This window comes from Chiloscyllium plagiosum, chromosome 19, assembly GCF_004010195.1.
Source record: "Chiloscyllium plagiosum isolate BGI_BamShark_2017 chromosome 19, ASM401019v2, whole genome shotgun sequence".
In the NCBI taxonomy this organism is placed as follows: domain Eukaryota; kingdom Metazoa; phylum Chordata; class Chondrichthyes; order Orectolobiformes; family Hemiscylliidae; genus Chiloscyllium; species Chiloscyllium plagiosum.
The window spans coordinates 25,474,336-25,489,490 of record NC_057728.1 but is presented as its reverse complement, the minus strand read 5'-3'; the positions used below and the strand labels follow the sequence as shown (position 1 = coordinate 25,489,490).

Here is a 15,155-nt window from a genome sequence, read left to right as displayed (position 1 = left end):
CAACTATGCTGCTATGTGTCTGGAGTCACATGTAGGCTAGAGGTGGTGAGGATGGTAGGTTTCCTTCCTTGCAGGACATTTACTGAACCTGCAGGACATTTACTGAACCAGATGGACTTTTCCTGACAATTGACAATGGTTTCATCATTATCACTGGATTCTTAATTCCAGATTTTTAAAAAATATATAGAATTCAAATTCTACTATCTGCTTTGGCAGGATTCAAATCCAGATCCCCAGAACATTTAGTCCAGAAATTTCTGGACTAATTGTCTAGCAGTAACACCATTAGGCCATCACCTTGCTGATTCCGTTATGCAAGTTAGTTATTTATCAAACTCTTATAACAATTTTTATACCATAGCAATTTCTCTTCTATTTACTTTGTTATTTATTTGCTCATGGAACAGTCAATTGCAGAATACACAGTGCCATAATTTGCATTTCGGTGGCCCATACAAGAGAAATGAAACGTGTGTAAATATGGTGTGTGAAAACATTGTAAAACGATTCAAGTTTGTTATTTCTGATTTGTTAATTCCTGGATTGCATCTAGAGAGACTACTGTCAGCTAGAAAACACTCAAGTCAAGTTACAGTTGGAGATCTATCACGGGCAGCTGTAGAGATAGCAGTTTCAAATAATGAATCCAGAATATCACACTAGAACGACACAATATTGAAGATATTGTCTTAAGTATATTTTATCCCCTCTTAAGCATTTTAGTATTAATAAATTAAGTACTACGACAATAATATTACTTCAGAAAGTAATTACAGTACATAAGGGATTGCACTCGGCATTTTTTAAAACTTTCCATATCATAAATATTCTGCAGAAATTCTTCAAGTGATAACACACACATGTATGCTTTTTAGAATTTACATTGGTCACAGTACATTCAAGGAAGTGTAATTTAAGATTTCTGCCACCTTCTCTACTGAAATTAAATGCTTCCAATGTGATTCAGGGACTTAAGCTGATTTATCTTTTGTGATGGATATTGTTGTAGCCAAGATACCTCATACATCTTCCTTGTGCTACTGTTATAGCCTTACTATAGTGGAAAGAAAATTAGGCTTATATTAACCTTTTGTAAAATACAAGCTTCCAAAACCAGAGTACAAAAATTCACAAAACAGATATCAACCGGCAGTTAACTAATTAGAACACAAGTTTTGAAAAGGTGACAATTATTTTTTATTTTACTTACAGCATTTGCATTTCCACCAAGTTGCATAGATCTTAGCTGAAACCAGGACCAATTAGAATCCAGTTCTGTAGATCTGGAAGATGAAATAATAATTTAAAAAAATTAAAGGAAAGTAGCCCAACACATTGCAAAGTGGCTTCCATTTATAGTTTATTTAAAAATCACCAGTGATCATTGCATTTTAATATTTAGTCTATTTTCTAAATTATATTCCCTCATCTTAGTTAGTTCCATAAAAATCACCAGCACAAATGCCACAAAAAAAGGATTCAACATTCAGATAAAAATCAAAAGTCTGCAAATTATAGCAAAGTGTTGGAGACATACAGCATCAATGGATAGACAAGTCAATGTTTCATGTATAACTCTTCATATCCATGCTGAGTAATGGTGGGGAATGTTTCCTGCTACTTCATTCCTCCAGAACACTGGAACCTATCTAATTTTGTGAGCAGTTTTGTTTCAATTTTGGCCCTATTTATCCCCTACCTCAGCTATCAACATGCTCTCCATTTCGCTAATTTCTAATTATACCCTCCTTTTCTTTTAATCAAATTACAGATCATTGCACCAACATTTCACATTTTCCTCTTTTCAACCTTTGTTCTCAAATTGACTTTAATGTTTCACCATAGAGTCATAGAGATGTACAGCACGGAAACAGACCCTTCGGTCCAACCCGTCCATATATCCCAACCCAATCTAGTCCACCTGCCAGCTCCCGGCCCATATCCCTCCAAACTCTTCCTATTCATATACCCATCCAAACGCCTCTTAAATGTTGCAATTGTACCAGCCTCCACCACATCCTCTGGCAGCTCATTCCATACACGTACCACCCTCTGCGTGAAAAAGTTGCATGGTTTAAATGAAAATTAAGAATTCATTCAGAAGTCTAGAACTTCAGTACATTTCAGAACCACAAACTGTTTTCTTCAGCACATCTGACTTGATCCTGGGATACTATCTTTCACTTATGCAATCTCACCCTCCTGGTATCTTGGCTGCAGTACTCCAGTGACCTCAGAATATTACAGTGCAGTACAGGCCTTTTGGCCCTCGATGTTGCACCGACCTGTGGAACCAATCTGAAGTCTATCTATCCTACAATATTCCATTTTCATCCATATATTTATCCAGTGACCACTTAAATGCCCTTAAAATTGGCATTTGCAGGCATGCGTCCCACGTCCCTACTACTGTGTAAAGAAACTAACTCTGACATCTATCCTAAATCTATCATCACGAAATTTAAAGCTATCTCCCCTCCTGCTAGCCATCTCCACGCAAGGCAAAAGGCTCTCACTCTCCACCCCATCCCTATAATGCGGTGACCAGAACTGTATGCAATACTCCAAGTGCGGCCACACTAGAGTTTTGTACAGCTGCAGCATGACCTTGTGGCTCTGAAAGGTCAATTCCTCCACCAATAAAAGCTAACACTCTGTACGCATTTTAAACAATACTACCAACCTTGGTGGCAACTTTCAGGGATCTATGTACATGGACACCTAGCTCTTTCTGCTCATCTACACTACCAAGAATCTTGCAATTAGCCCAGTACTCTGCATTCCTATTGCTCCTTCCAAAGTGAATCACCTCACCCTTTTCTATATTAAATTCCATTTGCCACTTCTCAGCCCAATTCTGCAGCTTATCTATGTCCCTCTGTAACCCGCAACATCCTTCAGTACTATCCACAATGTCATCCTTCTATGCCCTCATCAAGGTCATTTATAAAAATGACAATCAGCAGTAGCCCCAAACAGATCCTTGTAGTGCACCCGTAGTAACTGAACTCCAAGATGAACATTTCCCATCAACCACCACCCTGTCTTCTTTGAACAAGCCAATTTCAGGACCCAAACCGCTAAATCACCCTCAATCCCATGCATCCATGTTTTGTGTAATAGCCTACCACAGGGAACCTCATCAAACGCTTTACTGAAATCCATACAGAGCACATCAACGTCTTTACCTTCATTCACCTGTTTGGTCACCATCTCAAAAAGAACTCAATAAGGATTGTGAGGCACAGCCTACCCTTCATAAAACCGTGTTCACTATCCCTAATCAACATATTCCTCTCTAGATGATTATAAATCCTCTCTCTCAAACTTTTCCAACACTTTACCCACAACCGAAGGAAGGCTCGCTGGTCAATAATTACCAGGGTTGGCTCTACTCCCCTTCTTAAACAAGGGGACAACATTTGCTGTCCTCCTGTCTTCTGGCACTATTCCTGGAGAAAATGAGGACAAAAGATCAAAGCCAAAGGAAATTGGGTCTGCAATTTCCTCCTGGCTTCCCAGAGAATCCTCAGATAAATCCCATCTGGCCCAGGGGACTTATCTATTTTCACACTTTCCAGAATCGCTAACACTCCCTCCTTGTGAACTTCAATCCCGTCTAGTCTAGTAGCCTGCATCTCCGTATTCTCCTCGCCTTTTCCCAGTATGAATATTGCCAAAACATATTCATTTAGCGCTTCCCCCATCTCCTCGGACTCAACGAACAACTTCCCATTACTATCCTCCATCATACAATAAGTAAAGCATTGGTTCACAAGCTTTTCAAACTGAGGTGTCCCTTTTTGTATGGATGAATAATCACCAGAGTTCATCTGTATACTCCTAATATGAGAAAGGAGTTGCAAGTGATATGTTTTAATAATGTATTTAAAGAAAAAGGTAGTACTGAGATGGGTGTGTCTGTTTCTCACTGTAGATTTTGGCAAAAGCTAGGGAGACGACTGCAGAGTACACTTCTGGTCACCGCTTACTCATTCTTGATTATGATGCTCACCTGCAGGTCAGTACTGCATGCATCTACAGACACTACTCAAACTACTAGAGTAAAGCTATAGTTACATGGCAAGATGGTGGCACTGGTGGTGGGGGAAGGGGGGGTGGGGGAGACACCTCTGGTCCAGTAATCCAGAGGCAAACTAATGCTTTGGTTTCTATTACCATGATGGCTGCTAGAGAAATTTAACTGCAATTAATTAATGTGGAATATAACTCCAGTGACCATGAACTGTTAGAATAAAAACATCTGATTAATTCATGTGGCCAGATTTTCCAAGCAGCAGCAGCCGCCAGCAGCAATCACATTCAGTGGAGTATAATAAAGAATGTGTTAAATTTGCATACTTAAAATACAATGTGTGAAACTACATTGTAAGACAACCAGATTTTGTTATTTCTGATTTGTTAATTCCTGTGTTGCTTCTAAAGAGATCCAGGGCTGCATCGCATCCCTACCTGGTCTGACCTACAGATGACACCAGATCCACAGCAGTGTACTTAACTCTTAGCTACCCTCTGGAATGCTAGCAAGTCAATGAATTCAAGTGCAACGTCGAATGGGCAACAAATGCTGGCCTCGCACCGACATCCATATGCCACGAATGAAAGAACATTTACTTTGTCCAATGAATCTCCATCTCAAAATCAAACGATTTGCATAATATTTCAATGTTACATTGTAGTCATCTTTGCTTGAGTGAAGTTGTCAACTGAACATATCTTAAAACAGGTCATTTTTTAAAAAAGTAATTAAGCAAATTAAGCAAATATGATATTTGCATGAATGCAAGAAATAACCAACCTAAAAGATTGTTAAAAAAGGTTAAACTCATTCTTTATATTTCATACACTCTGTACATTGCTTTCCTAGAAGGTATGGTACCTGATAAAACTCAAGTGAACACCGAGTGATCGATGCGTCCCCGAACAGTCAATACAGAGAAAGACGCCATAGGTTATACTCGCCCAGGTTGGGTTCTTGGTTGAACAGTCAAAGCAAGTCTGAAAAATTAAAAGTTAAAACAGTCAACGCAATCCACTACTCATTTCTTGTATATCTTAATCACTCCTAGAAAACATTTAAACAAACCCTCAGACCAATGTTCCCATAAACAGAAACTAGATCAGCAAGTAATCTAATCCAATCTAATAGCTGAGATCGTTCTCATTCCTCCAAGACTAGAAAATTTTTGTTGATTTTAAAGATCATTTAAATTAGAATTTAATCTATAACCTCTTGTTTGACTGAAATCTAATTAACACAATTACATTTGTGTCAATACTTATCAATTCATGGATAAATTCCTGTATCCTAGGAAACATTAGGTGTGAAATGAGAAATTGGCATTCAGTAAGAAAGTGAACCTAAGGTTTTAGTTGATGTAAAGCAGAAAGAGCTCAAGTATTAAGAGGTGAGATTCAGAGTGTAGGCCTCGGACTCAACACACACAGCTTGATGAAAAAAAAAAGAGAAATCAATGACATGCTAGGAGTCATTAAATTTACAAAGGGACAGGTGTTTCTAATTCTACACCTGCAGTTTTCTAAAATGATGGGCCAATCACATTCAGATTGCCACTCCACCCTTACTTTTTTTTTGTTATGACAGAGCTCCATATTTCTGACAGGAGATTCTGACCACTGCTCCTTCAGAAATACAGTCCTGAAGAAGGGGTACACCCAAAACGTTGACTTCTGCACCTCCTGATGCTGCCTGGCTTACTGTGTATTTCCAGCCTCCTGCCGGTCTTCTTCAGAAATGTACAGCATACCTGAAATCCACCAGGTCCTTGTAGTAGAGGATAATTGGGGAAAGTCAAGACACATCTTTATCACAACCGTATTCTATAATTTAAGAGTTCATCGGCATAGACAGCCACGTTAACAGCGCCATTGAAAGGGTAACAATGTAAGATAAGAGGGTTAGGTCAGGGAAAGGAGGATGTCTGAGGAGGGGGAGCAGGCAAGGAATCCGGTTTAGATTCTCAGCACTTTGAATATAGCAGGACCCTCCAAGTTCTCAGATTTAAATGGATTCATTTGGAGGGCGTGAGGTTCAGGGTTTTGCCAACTGGAATCTTCAACATCCCATGCCATACCCTTGACGTCTGTTACAATGGGGATTCCATAGGTTCCTGGGGCACAAATTCCATTTATGTTGCAGAAACAACTATCTGGCCATCAGCAAATCCAGGCCATGATTTCTGGCTTCTCTAAATTTCCCCTCAGTTTGCTTGATACTGAGATAGAGTCTAAAGTTTTTCCAAGACGTGTCACTTTAGAATTACATTGTGGAAACTCTCAATAACATGGCACATTGATTTGTACTCCTTGCTCTTTGGGAAATATCTGGCATGTACTCAACATTTCTCCCAATATTTAACTCATTATCAATAACAAATCTGACACTTACCATTATGCAATACATGCACCAACAGATTAGGCTGTCAGAAAATACCAAAATGAAACTTTATAACACTGATGAAAAATGAATCAAAATAAAAACAGCAGAGAGTATATATAATCTTACGGAGGAGGGAGGGAAGGAAGGGTTGAAGGAGGAGGAAAGAGGAAGAGAATGCTGTCACTATGTATGTAACACACCTCTGATGGATTAGCAAGAGTGGACCAAATTCACTCATAAGTCTGACTCATCCTGGGGTATCATGCTCAAATTATGAGGACTGGTTTTATTTCATGCAGTTGTTTCAAGCCCAGGGCAGTTATTATTTCACAATTATATATTCTGATATATTCTTGGTTAACTTTACTTCACTCATTCACAATATCAAATCTGAAAGGTAGCGGTATCTCATATCACAGGAATCCATGCATTCTTGTGGCACTTTCTCCAATGGCTTTATACAGTATTTATTAACTGAGAACCCACTTAAAGACATTATGAAGCCATCCTTACTGTATAATCAGTCTCCCTTGTGTAGGAAAGATGTTACCAAACTTGAAAGGGTTCAGAAAAGATTTACAAAGATGTTGCCAGGATTGGAGGGTTTGAGTTAAAAGGAGAGACGGAATAGGTTGCAGCATTTTTCCCCCTGGAGCGTTGAAGGCTGAGGGGTAATCTTATGGAGGTTTGTAAAATGAGGCATAAATAGGGTGAATAGCCAAGGTCTATTTCCCAACACAGGGAAGGGTTTAGAGGGTATAGGCTTATGATAAGTGGGAATGATTTAAAAAGGGATCCGAGGAACAACTTTTTCACACAGGGGAAGTAATCCTTCAAGTTCTCCATTGCGTTGATTAGTTTAATACCTATGTAATAACACTATAATCTCAAGTAGAATGATGACAAAAGAGGATCATTCTTATAGACAGAAAAGAACCTGATCAATCAGCATGGGTTTAATCATGCTGGAAATAAAGGTATACTAGCTGATGTACAGCAAATGGGATCTCAAATTCTGATCCATTAAATAAAAGTCAGATTTGTTCCTTTTTATAAAATGCGAAGTGATGGATTTGCAGTGAAAGTTAACACGTATAAATATCAGATTTTGCACTTTGGGAAGAACAAGATGACTCGATCAATTGACAGTTATACTGGACAACATTTTACAAGGAGTACAGACTGAGAGCAACCAAGAGGTTCAAATACATAAACCTTTCAAAATTTCCTCTCTTAAGTCTTCCATTGGAACCCACATCTTTGACCAAGCTTTTTTTTGTTTGCTCAAATATAGCCTTGTAGCTCAGTGTCAAATTTAGCTCAACAACATTCTTGTAAAGCACCTTAGGAGGTTTGTTAGAGGTGCTACAGAAATAAAAGTTGGTTTTTAGGGGTCCTGTATTTGGAAAGATGCTATGGCCAAAAAGAGAGAATGCTGAAGAGATTTATTACTATAAATGTTTGAAAGGCTTTAGCTACCAGAATTGACTGAAGAAACTGGAGTCCTTTCAAGAAAGCAATGAAGATCAAGTGGAGATGAGATAGAGTTGTTCAAAATGAATAGACACAGATAGTGAAAATGGGGAAAGATTATTTCCAATGGTCAGGAAAGGGAAGGCAGAACATTTTCTGTGTAGTGGCTGCAGATATAGCATACCAGAAAAGCTTTTGAAAAGATTGTGGATAAATATTTTGGAAAGAAAATTATTGTATATAGGAAAAAGGAAGAGAAATTGAACTACGTGGAGTACTCTTACAGTGAGCTAACAAGACAATGAATTGAATACCCTCCTGGTGTTGTAACATTCTATTTTGATGGTAGCCATTATATATGACAAACTTAGCTACTCAGTGCTGTTTTCAGCAACAGGTGCTCTCTATTTCAAGCAACTGCTTGTTGGTGCACAAATAGCATTAGTCATGATACCTTGTATGGTATCACATGGAATACATGATACAGAGAAGTGCTAGTCAGACTTTTGAGATTAAATTAGTATGACATTGCTTTTATTCTCCCCAATGGAATTTACCCTTTCCATTTTGAATTGCATATGACACCATCTCTGGCGAGACAGTAACCTCTGATGTTGATTCTTTGGGACAGTACAAGGCAATATTGATGGACAGTTCATGTTAAATCCATATAGATATTTAAAATCAGATCATCTTCTGTCAGTATCAACTGATAGCATAGTCTTGTTGATATTTCTAAAATATTATGACGCAACTTGTTCAGACAGAAAGTCCTTTAAATATGACCCAGTTGGTAAGGAAGAGCCTTAGCAAAAGACTCCAATATGCAAACAAACCATGATATATTTATTATATTTATTCCAAACCTGATCTAGAGTTGAGATTACGTCTGCATTTACAGTGCAATATATTTAAAGAACAAAGATGAAAACTTGTCATTTGCACAATAATGCTGATCACCATCAATCACTCAATTACTATATTAGTTACATAACCAATAAGACAAGAAATTTCATCTTTTTTTGAACAACAGAATGAGTTATGGGATTCAGGATTATCCCTCATCAATTTAAATATATCAAAAGAAATTTTTCCTCTCTTTAGATCTAGTGCTTTATTCTTGGACACCTCTTTCAAAGCCTCTTATAATGCTGCTTTCTAGCTCATAGCCAAATACTGGAAAGAGTGAAGTTTGCTCCAAACTCTGTTCCCTAGAAACTGATTCCATTTTTCTCCCTACAACAGTTTGGAGATTAAGTCAGTCTGTTTTCAACCTGTGTGTTACATTTGATCTCTGGGTAAGTTTCCAATCTCATTTGTGCCACCATTAACATCACCTGTTTTCACCTTTTAACATCACCAGGTATCACCATTGTCTTGGCTCATCTGCTGTTGCAACCCTTGATCACGCCTTTGTTACCTCTCGGTCGGACTATGTCAATGCACCCTGGTTGATCTTCCACATTCTGCTCCCTGTAAACTTGAGATTATTCAAAACATGTTTTACCTCACATCAAATCCTATTCCCTGGGCCTGCTGACCTACATTGACTCCCTGTCAACCAATGCCTTGATATCAAAACTTTCAACCTTGCCTTGAAAATTTCTCCATGGTCTTGCACGTTCTTATCTCAATCACCTCCTTCTTTATAAAACCACACCCCACTCCTGCCCCATGTAGTTGATGGCACACTTGATAGTGTTTCTATGAAGCACTGAGATGTTTTACTAAGTCAAAAACACATTCCATTAACAGCATTTCTATTTCTCCCACATTCTTTCTTTCCTTGTCACTTCCATCAAAATTGGGAGGTCTCGATCTACCATTCTCTTACAATACACTAACATGCCAATTTAACCTTCATTAGGTTACAATAAATCAATTCTATTCCAATTTTGCACAGATTCTCAGAAATTTTAAGTCACAGAAAGAGAAGTTTGGGCAATGTTAAGAAACAATATTTCAATATACGATTGCCGATTTCCAGTTAGAATGTCAAAAGTATAAAACACAAGAAACAATTAGTCAGTTTAATACAAACTAACAATAATACAAATTATATACTGGACATATAATTCTAACTGTTTATTTTTAAATATACTCAAATATATATTCTTAAATATACTCCTATTTGGATTCAAAATTAATTTTAGACATGAAAAGAGCATATACTTTCAACAACATCATCTTGGTTGCCTCACCTTAGGCAGGTCACTTTATCATTTTCAGTAAAATAGAAGTAATAAGTCTGAAATCCATTCATTGGCATCCCAATGACACAAGACCAAAGTTTTCAAATTCCAATTGCCTCATTCTGCTAACATCTTCATTTGTTTAAGCTTTTGGAACACGAGAATCAAATTACACATACATCCAACATGTGCACATAAAAACATTCAAATGATATATCCGTACACTATCACATACCTTTCACTGAAATTCTCAACAATTGGCTTCAATTGTTGTTTTAGAACAAAAATGATCCAAAACAAGCACTTCTTCTGTCAAGTTAAGTACCTTACCTACTACTGTCCAAAACTTATCATTCTCACAGAATTATGTTCAAGTAACTTTTTTCCTATAGGAATTTACTCTACTACAAAATAACCCAGTAAAATAAGTTCACATTATGGAGATCTAGAACATGTACAATATTATACATTGATTCTAAAAAAAATTAGGTGCCACAGAAAAGATGATTAGACAAGGAAAGAGCTGGCAGAATTGGAGTACCATGTATGAATGGTGGATTTGTTTGCGTAAAGGAGGCAGAGTTGCTGTAAATGAAACATCTTCACGTTGGCAGGCAGTAATTAGTGGAGTGTTGCAAAGATAGGTGCTGGAACCTCAGTTTTTACAATCATCATTCATGAATTAAGTGAAGAGCCATGGAATAATGTACCGCAATTTGTTTTGATGCAAAGTGAGGTGAAAAATAAACTGTGAGCACACAGATTGCAAAAAGATATGGACCAGGTTAAGTGAATTGGGGACAAGGTGGCAGATGGAGTATAATGCAGAAAAGTGTGAAGTTATTAACTTTAAGTCATATAGAGGTTTGCAAAATTATGAGGGACACGGATAGGGTAAATTGGCAAAGTCTTTTCCCTGGGGTTGGGGAGTCCACAACTAGAGGGCATAGGTTTAGAGTGAGAGGGGAAAGATATAAAAGAGACCTCAGGGGCAATTTTTTCACACAAAGGGTGGTATGTATGGAATGAGCTGCCAGAGGACGTGGTGGAGGCTGGTACAATTGCAACATTTAAGAGGCATTTGGATGGTATATGAATAGGAAGGGTTTGGAGGGATATGGGCCGGGCGCTGGCAGGTGGGACTAGATTGGGTTGGGCTATCTGGTCGGCATGGATGGGTTGGACCGAAGGGTCTGTTTCCATGCTGTACACCTCTATGACTCTGACTATTTCAAATGGTGTGGTATTTGTAAATGTTCATGCTCATTGAGCCTCGTATGTGTTCCTATATTACAGGAGGAATACAGAAAGTTAGCTCAAGCAATTAGGGAGACAATATGGCTTGTGATCTCATGAATAAGTCTTAATATAATTGTAGCAATTGTAGTCCAAAGGACTTTAGTAAGACTATGCCTAGAATACTGTGTACAATTTCTTGACCCCCATATTTAAGGAAAATGCGTGTGTGTGCGAACAGATACAGTAAAAGTTCAACGATAAGAGGGTGAGTAAATGGATCTATATTCTTTTGTATATAAGAATGAGAAGCAATTTTATTGGAATATACAGGATTCTGAGAGGGCTTGACAGAGTAGACCCTGGAAGACTGTTTCATCTGTTTGAGTAATTTAAAACCTTAGGGTACAGTCTCAGGATAAAGGACTAATAATTTAGGACTGTTAGTACTTAACCCTTACTCCTGCAGAGACCCTCATTAGTTTTAATGTATTTTTCTTTACTGCAATTGAGAGTTGAGATTAGGGTCAGGTGAACTTTAATTGGCTGTATGCTTTTTCTGAAAAACACAGGAGAATAGTTGCAGATATTTACTGTTGATGCCCAGCCTGGAAGATAATACAACATTGTCAATCACCTGATGAAGGAGCGTCGCTCTGAAAGCTAGTGTGCTTCCAATTAAACCTGTTGGGACTATAACCTGGTGTTGTGATTTTTAACTTTGTACACCCCAGTCCAACACCGGCATCTCCAAATCATGAATTAGAATATATGATTGAGTGGTGATCCACTGGGTGAGCCATTGACTTGGATTCAATTTTGTTTGAACCCTGAGAATTTTCCATATTCACACACTTTACATAACGTCATTCATGTTCATCTGAATTGAAGCTTCAGTACAATGCAGTTTAGAAGGCTGTGGTACGCTTGTAAGAATCAACCAATACTTATATTTACATTAAACCGATAACGTGACAGTACACCCCAAAGAATTTCATGAGAATTCTAAACAACAAATTGCCAGCTTACACGGTTCAGTGTAAATGACCAAAAGCTTGTGCAAAAGAAAGTTTATCAAGGTAGGTAATAATTCAGGATGCCTGACTGGAAGGGAACATTGTTCATTGCTGAACACCAAAAGAGAACCACTACTCACGCGTACAAAGGCTAGTCCCAGTCCAAGACAGTTCTGCAAACCCATCCCTGCGTCTGCTTTAAAAAGAACTAGGTGATGAGTCCAGTTGGACAGACATTGCCTGTTGCCAAGAAAACTCGTACTTAATGAGCTCCACAAAGAGATTAGTGATTTTCCACGGGCCTTATTATGGTTATCACATGGTACCTTGAAGAAAAAATGAGGGACAGAATTGCAGAGTTTTGGACCTAGATAATTGAATCCTTGTCACCAAAGTTGGAGAAATTACAATTTGAATGATCAAGAATATACATATGAAGGTTCTGGGGAGGGGCTGGTGGACTAGATTAGAGATGGGACTTTGGAGAGATCTTAAAACAAGGAGGAAAATTTTAAAACTGGCTCCCAATTATGCAATGATGTAGATTACAAGCACTGGGTGATAGCTGAATGGGCCTTGATGAAAGTTTTGGATGTAGTGAAATCTCACTGTTCATGTGCCTGCCTTTGTCAAAGTTGTTTATCTGTGCAATCTTTTGTACATTTTAATCCACTGGAACTCTAGTGTGTGCTCGTCTCTGGTTTCCTGAGAGTAAACAGATGCACTACCGACCATTTTTGCCATTTCTGTGACTTAGAGTAGTCACAATTAAAATTAAGCATCAACTCTCAAAGCAGCACAGGGTTTTTTTTATAAATTCAGTCATGGGACATGGACATCACTGGTTGGCCAGCATTTTATTACCCGTCCCTAGTTGAGGGATTCAGCAATGAACTGAAGCAGAGCAGAACTGCATGAGGTTAAGTGTTTGAACATAAATGAGTGTTTGGAAGCTCATCCTGAGGTAAGGTATGACACAGAGGTTGCAGACAATCTGTTCAACTACAGCAATTGCCAGAGTTTGTAGAGTCAATAGCTAGGAGTGTGCAGTTTATGGTGGAAAATAAGATGAATGACTTGGGTCTTCACAAAATGTTTGTCCAGAATGGTTATCAGTACGTGGTCTGATAATTAACCAACAGGGAGGAATAGAGAGAAGTGGTGCTGAAGTAGAGCAATCAGTCAGTGTACATCTGGAAATTGATTTTTTTGATGTTGCCAGGGACAGCGTGCTGATTAGAATCGGAGTGAAGGATAAACCCTGAGAAGACACTAGAGTTATCTGTGGGAAAGCATGAAAAGAAGTCTTTGCAAGTGATTTTGTGGCTATGATTGGATAGATAAGATTGGAACCGGTGAACACAGTTCAATTTAACTGGATGAAGGTGGTGTAGTGTTGCAAAAGGACAATAGGTCCAAACATGATAAAAGGTTGCTGACAGGTCAAAAAGGATAAAGAATATTTTACTTTTGTTGGAAAGTGTGATTTTGTGTAAAACTGATACCACCCCAAAAAATTAAAAACATACTTTAAAGTGAATAGATTTGTTGAATAAATGACTACATATCCAAGAAAGACAGCCAAATTTAAAATTAAAGCAGCAGGTTCCCTCGTGTTCAGTAAATTTATTTAATCAATAGGCAAGACCAGAGGGCAACTGGTGCCTGTAAATTAAAATCCCAGTGTGGACTGAAAGTTGCAGGACAAAACCAAATAGCAAAGAGCAGAAAGTGTGGCTTTTTTTCACACGCAAAAAACATACCATAATATGTGGGTAGCACAGTTAGCACTGCTGCCTCACAGCACTAGGGTCCAAGGTTCGATTCCAGCCTTGGTGACTGTGTGGAGTTTGCACATTCTCCCCGTGTCTGTGGGTTTCCTCCGGGTGCTCCGGTTTCCTCCCACAGTCTAAAGATGTGCAGGTCAGGTGAATTGGCCATGCTAAATTGCTCATAGTGTTAGGTGCTTTAGTCAGACAGAAATGGGTCTGGGTGGGTTACTCTTCGGACAGTTGGTGTTGGGCCGAAGGGCCTGTTTCCACACTGTAGGGAATCTAATCTAATCTAATACATTGCCTATGTAGTAGTAAGAGAATTTAGGTGTCTCCTAAATGTAACTACTTACCTTTTCCCAAAGTGACTTCATTTTGAGCACCGAAAATCAGGTAATTCCTCACTTGTAACTTTGTCTGAATGCCACAGCAGGCATTACTGTCCTGGATCTCAATATTCCACTTGTAGCTTGCAGACCACTACCACCATCCACCCCACCCCTCTAACATTTAGGAAGGCCTGACATTGCTTCTTTAGGCACATCAAAATCCTGCAAATGTAGAGCACTTCAACGAATTATAATACCAGTTTACTTTTGGAGAGACAACTCAAGTTAGTGAGAAGTCCAGTCATGATACTCAATAAATTTGGGTAGAACCATTAACAATAATCACCTTCACCATGGACATCCAGTCCCTATACACATCCATCCATCATGGCGAAGGCCAACGAGTATTGCTCAACTGACACACTCATATTCAATTGGCGGAACTGGTCCTCACCCTCAACAACTTCTCCTTTGAATCTTCCTACAGCCCAAAGGGGTAGCCACGGACACCCATTTTGGCCCCAGCTATGCCTGTCTCTTCGTCAGGTAGGTGGAACATTCCATCTTCTGCAGTTACACAGACACCAACCCCCAACCTTTCATCCGCTACATTGATGACTGTATTGGTGCCACCTCGTGCGCCCATGAACAGTTCACCAACTTCACTAACACCTTCCACCCTTATCTTAAGTTCACCTGGACCATCTCAGACA

General features: G+C 38.7%; 1 protein-coding gene across 7 annotated transcripts in view; it reads right to left on the bottom strand.

The window, feature by feature from the left end:
* LOC122559603 (ADP-ribosylation factor GTPase-activating protein 3-like) overlaps positions 1–12,541 on the bottom strand; it is a 65,380-nt gene extending 52,839 nt beyond the window's left edge. For 6 of the 7 annotated variants that reach the window (XM_043709372.1, XM_043709375.1, XM_043709374.1 and 3 more), the window contains exons 1-3: positions 5,290–5,352; positions 4,904–5,022; positions 1,214–1,286 (exon numbers count right to left, since the gene is read on the bottom strand). In XM_043709372.1, coding sequence (XP_043565307.1) covers positions 1,214–1,286; positions 4,904–5,022; positions 5,290–5,343 — 246 coding nt within the window. In that variant the 5' untranslated portion in view covers positions 5,344–5,352. Of the gene's footprint in view, positions 1–1,213; positions 1,287–4,903; positions 5,023–5,289; positions 5,353–12,481 lie in introns of those variants that run through there. The other variant, XM_043709373.1, reaches the window with a different exon arrangement.
* Between the last annotated feature and the right edge of the window lie 2,614 nt (positions 12,542–15,155).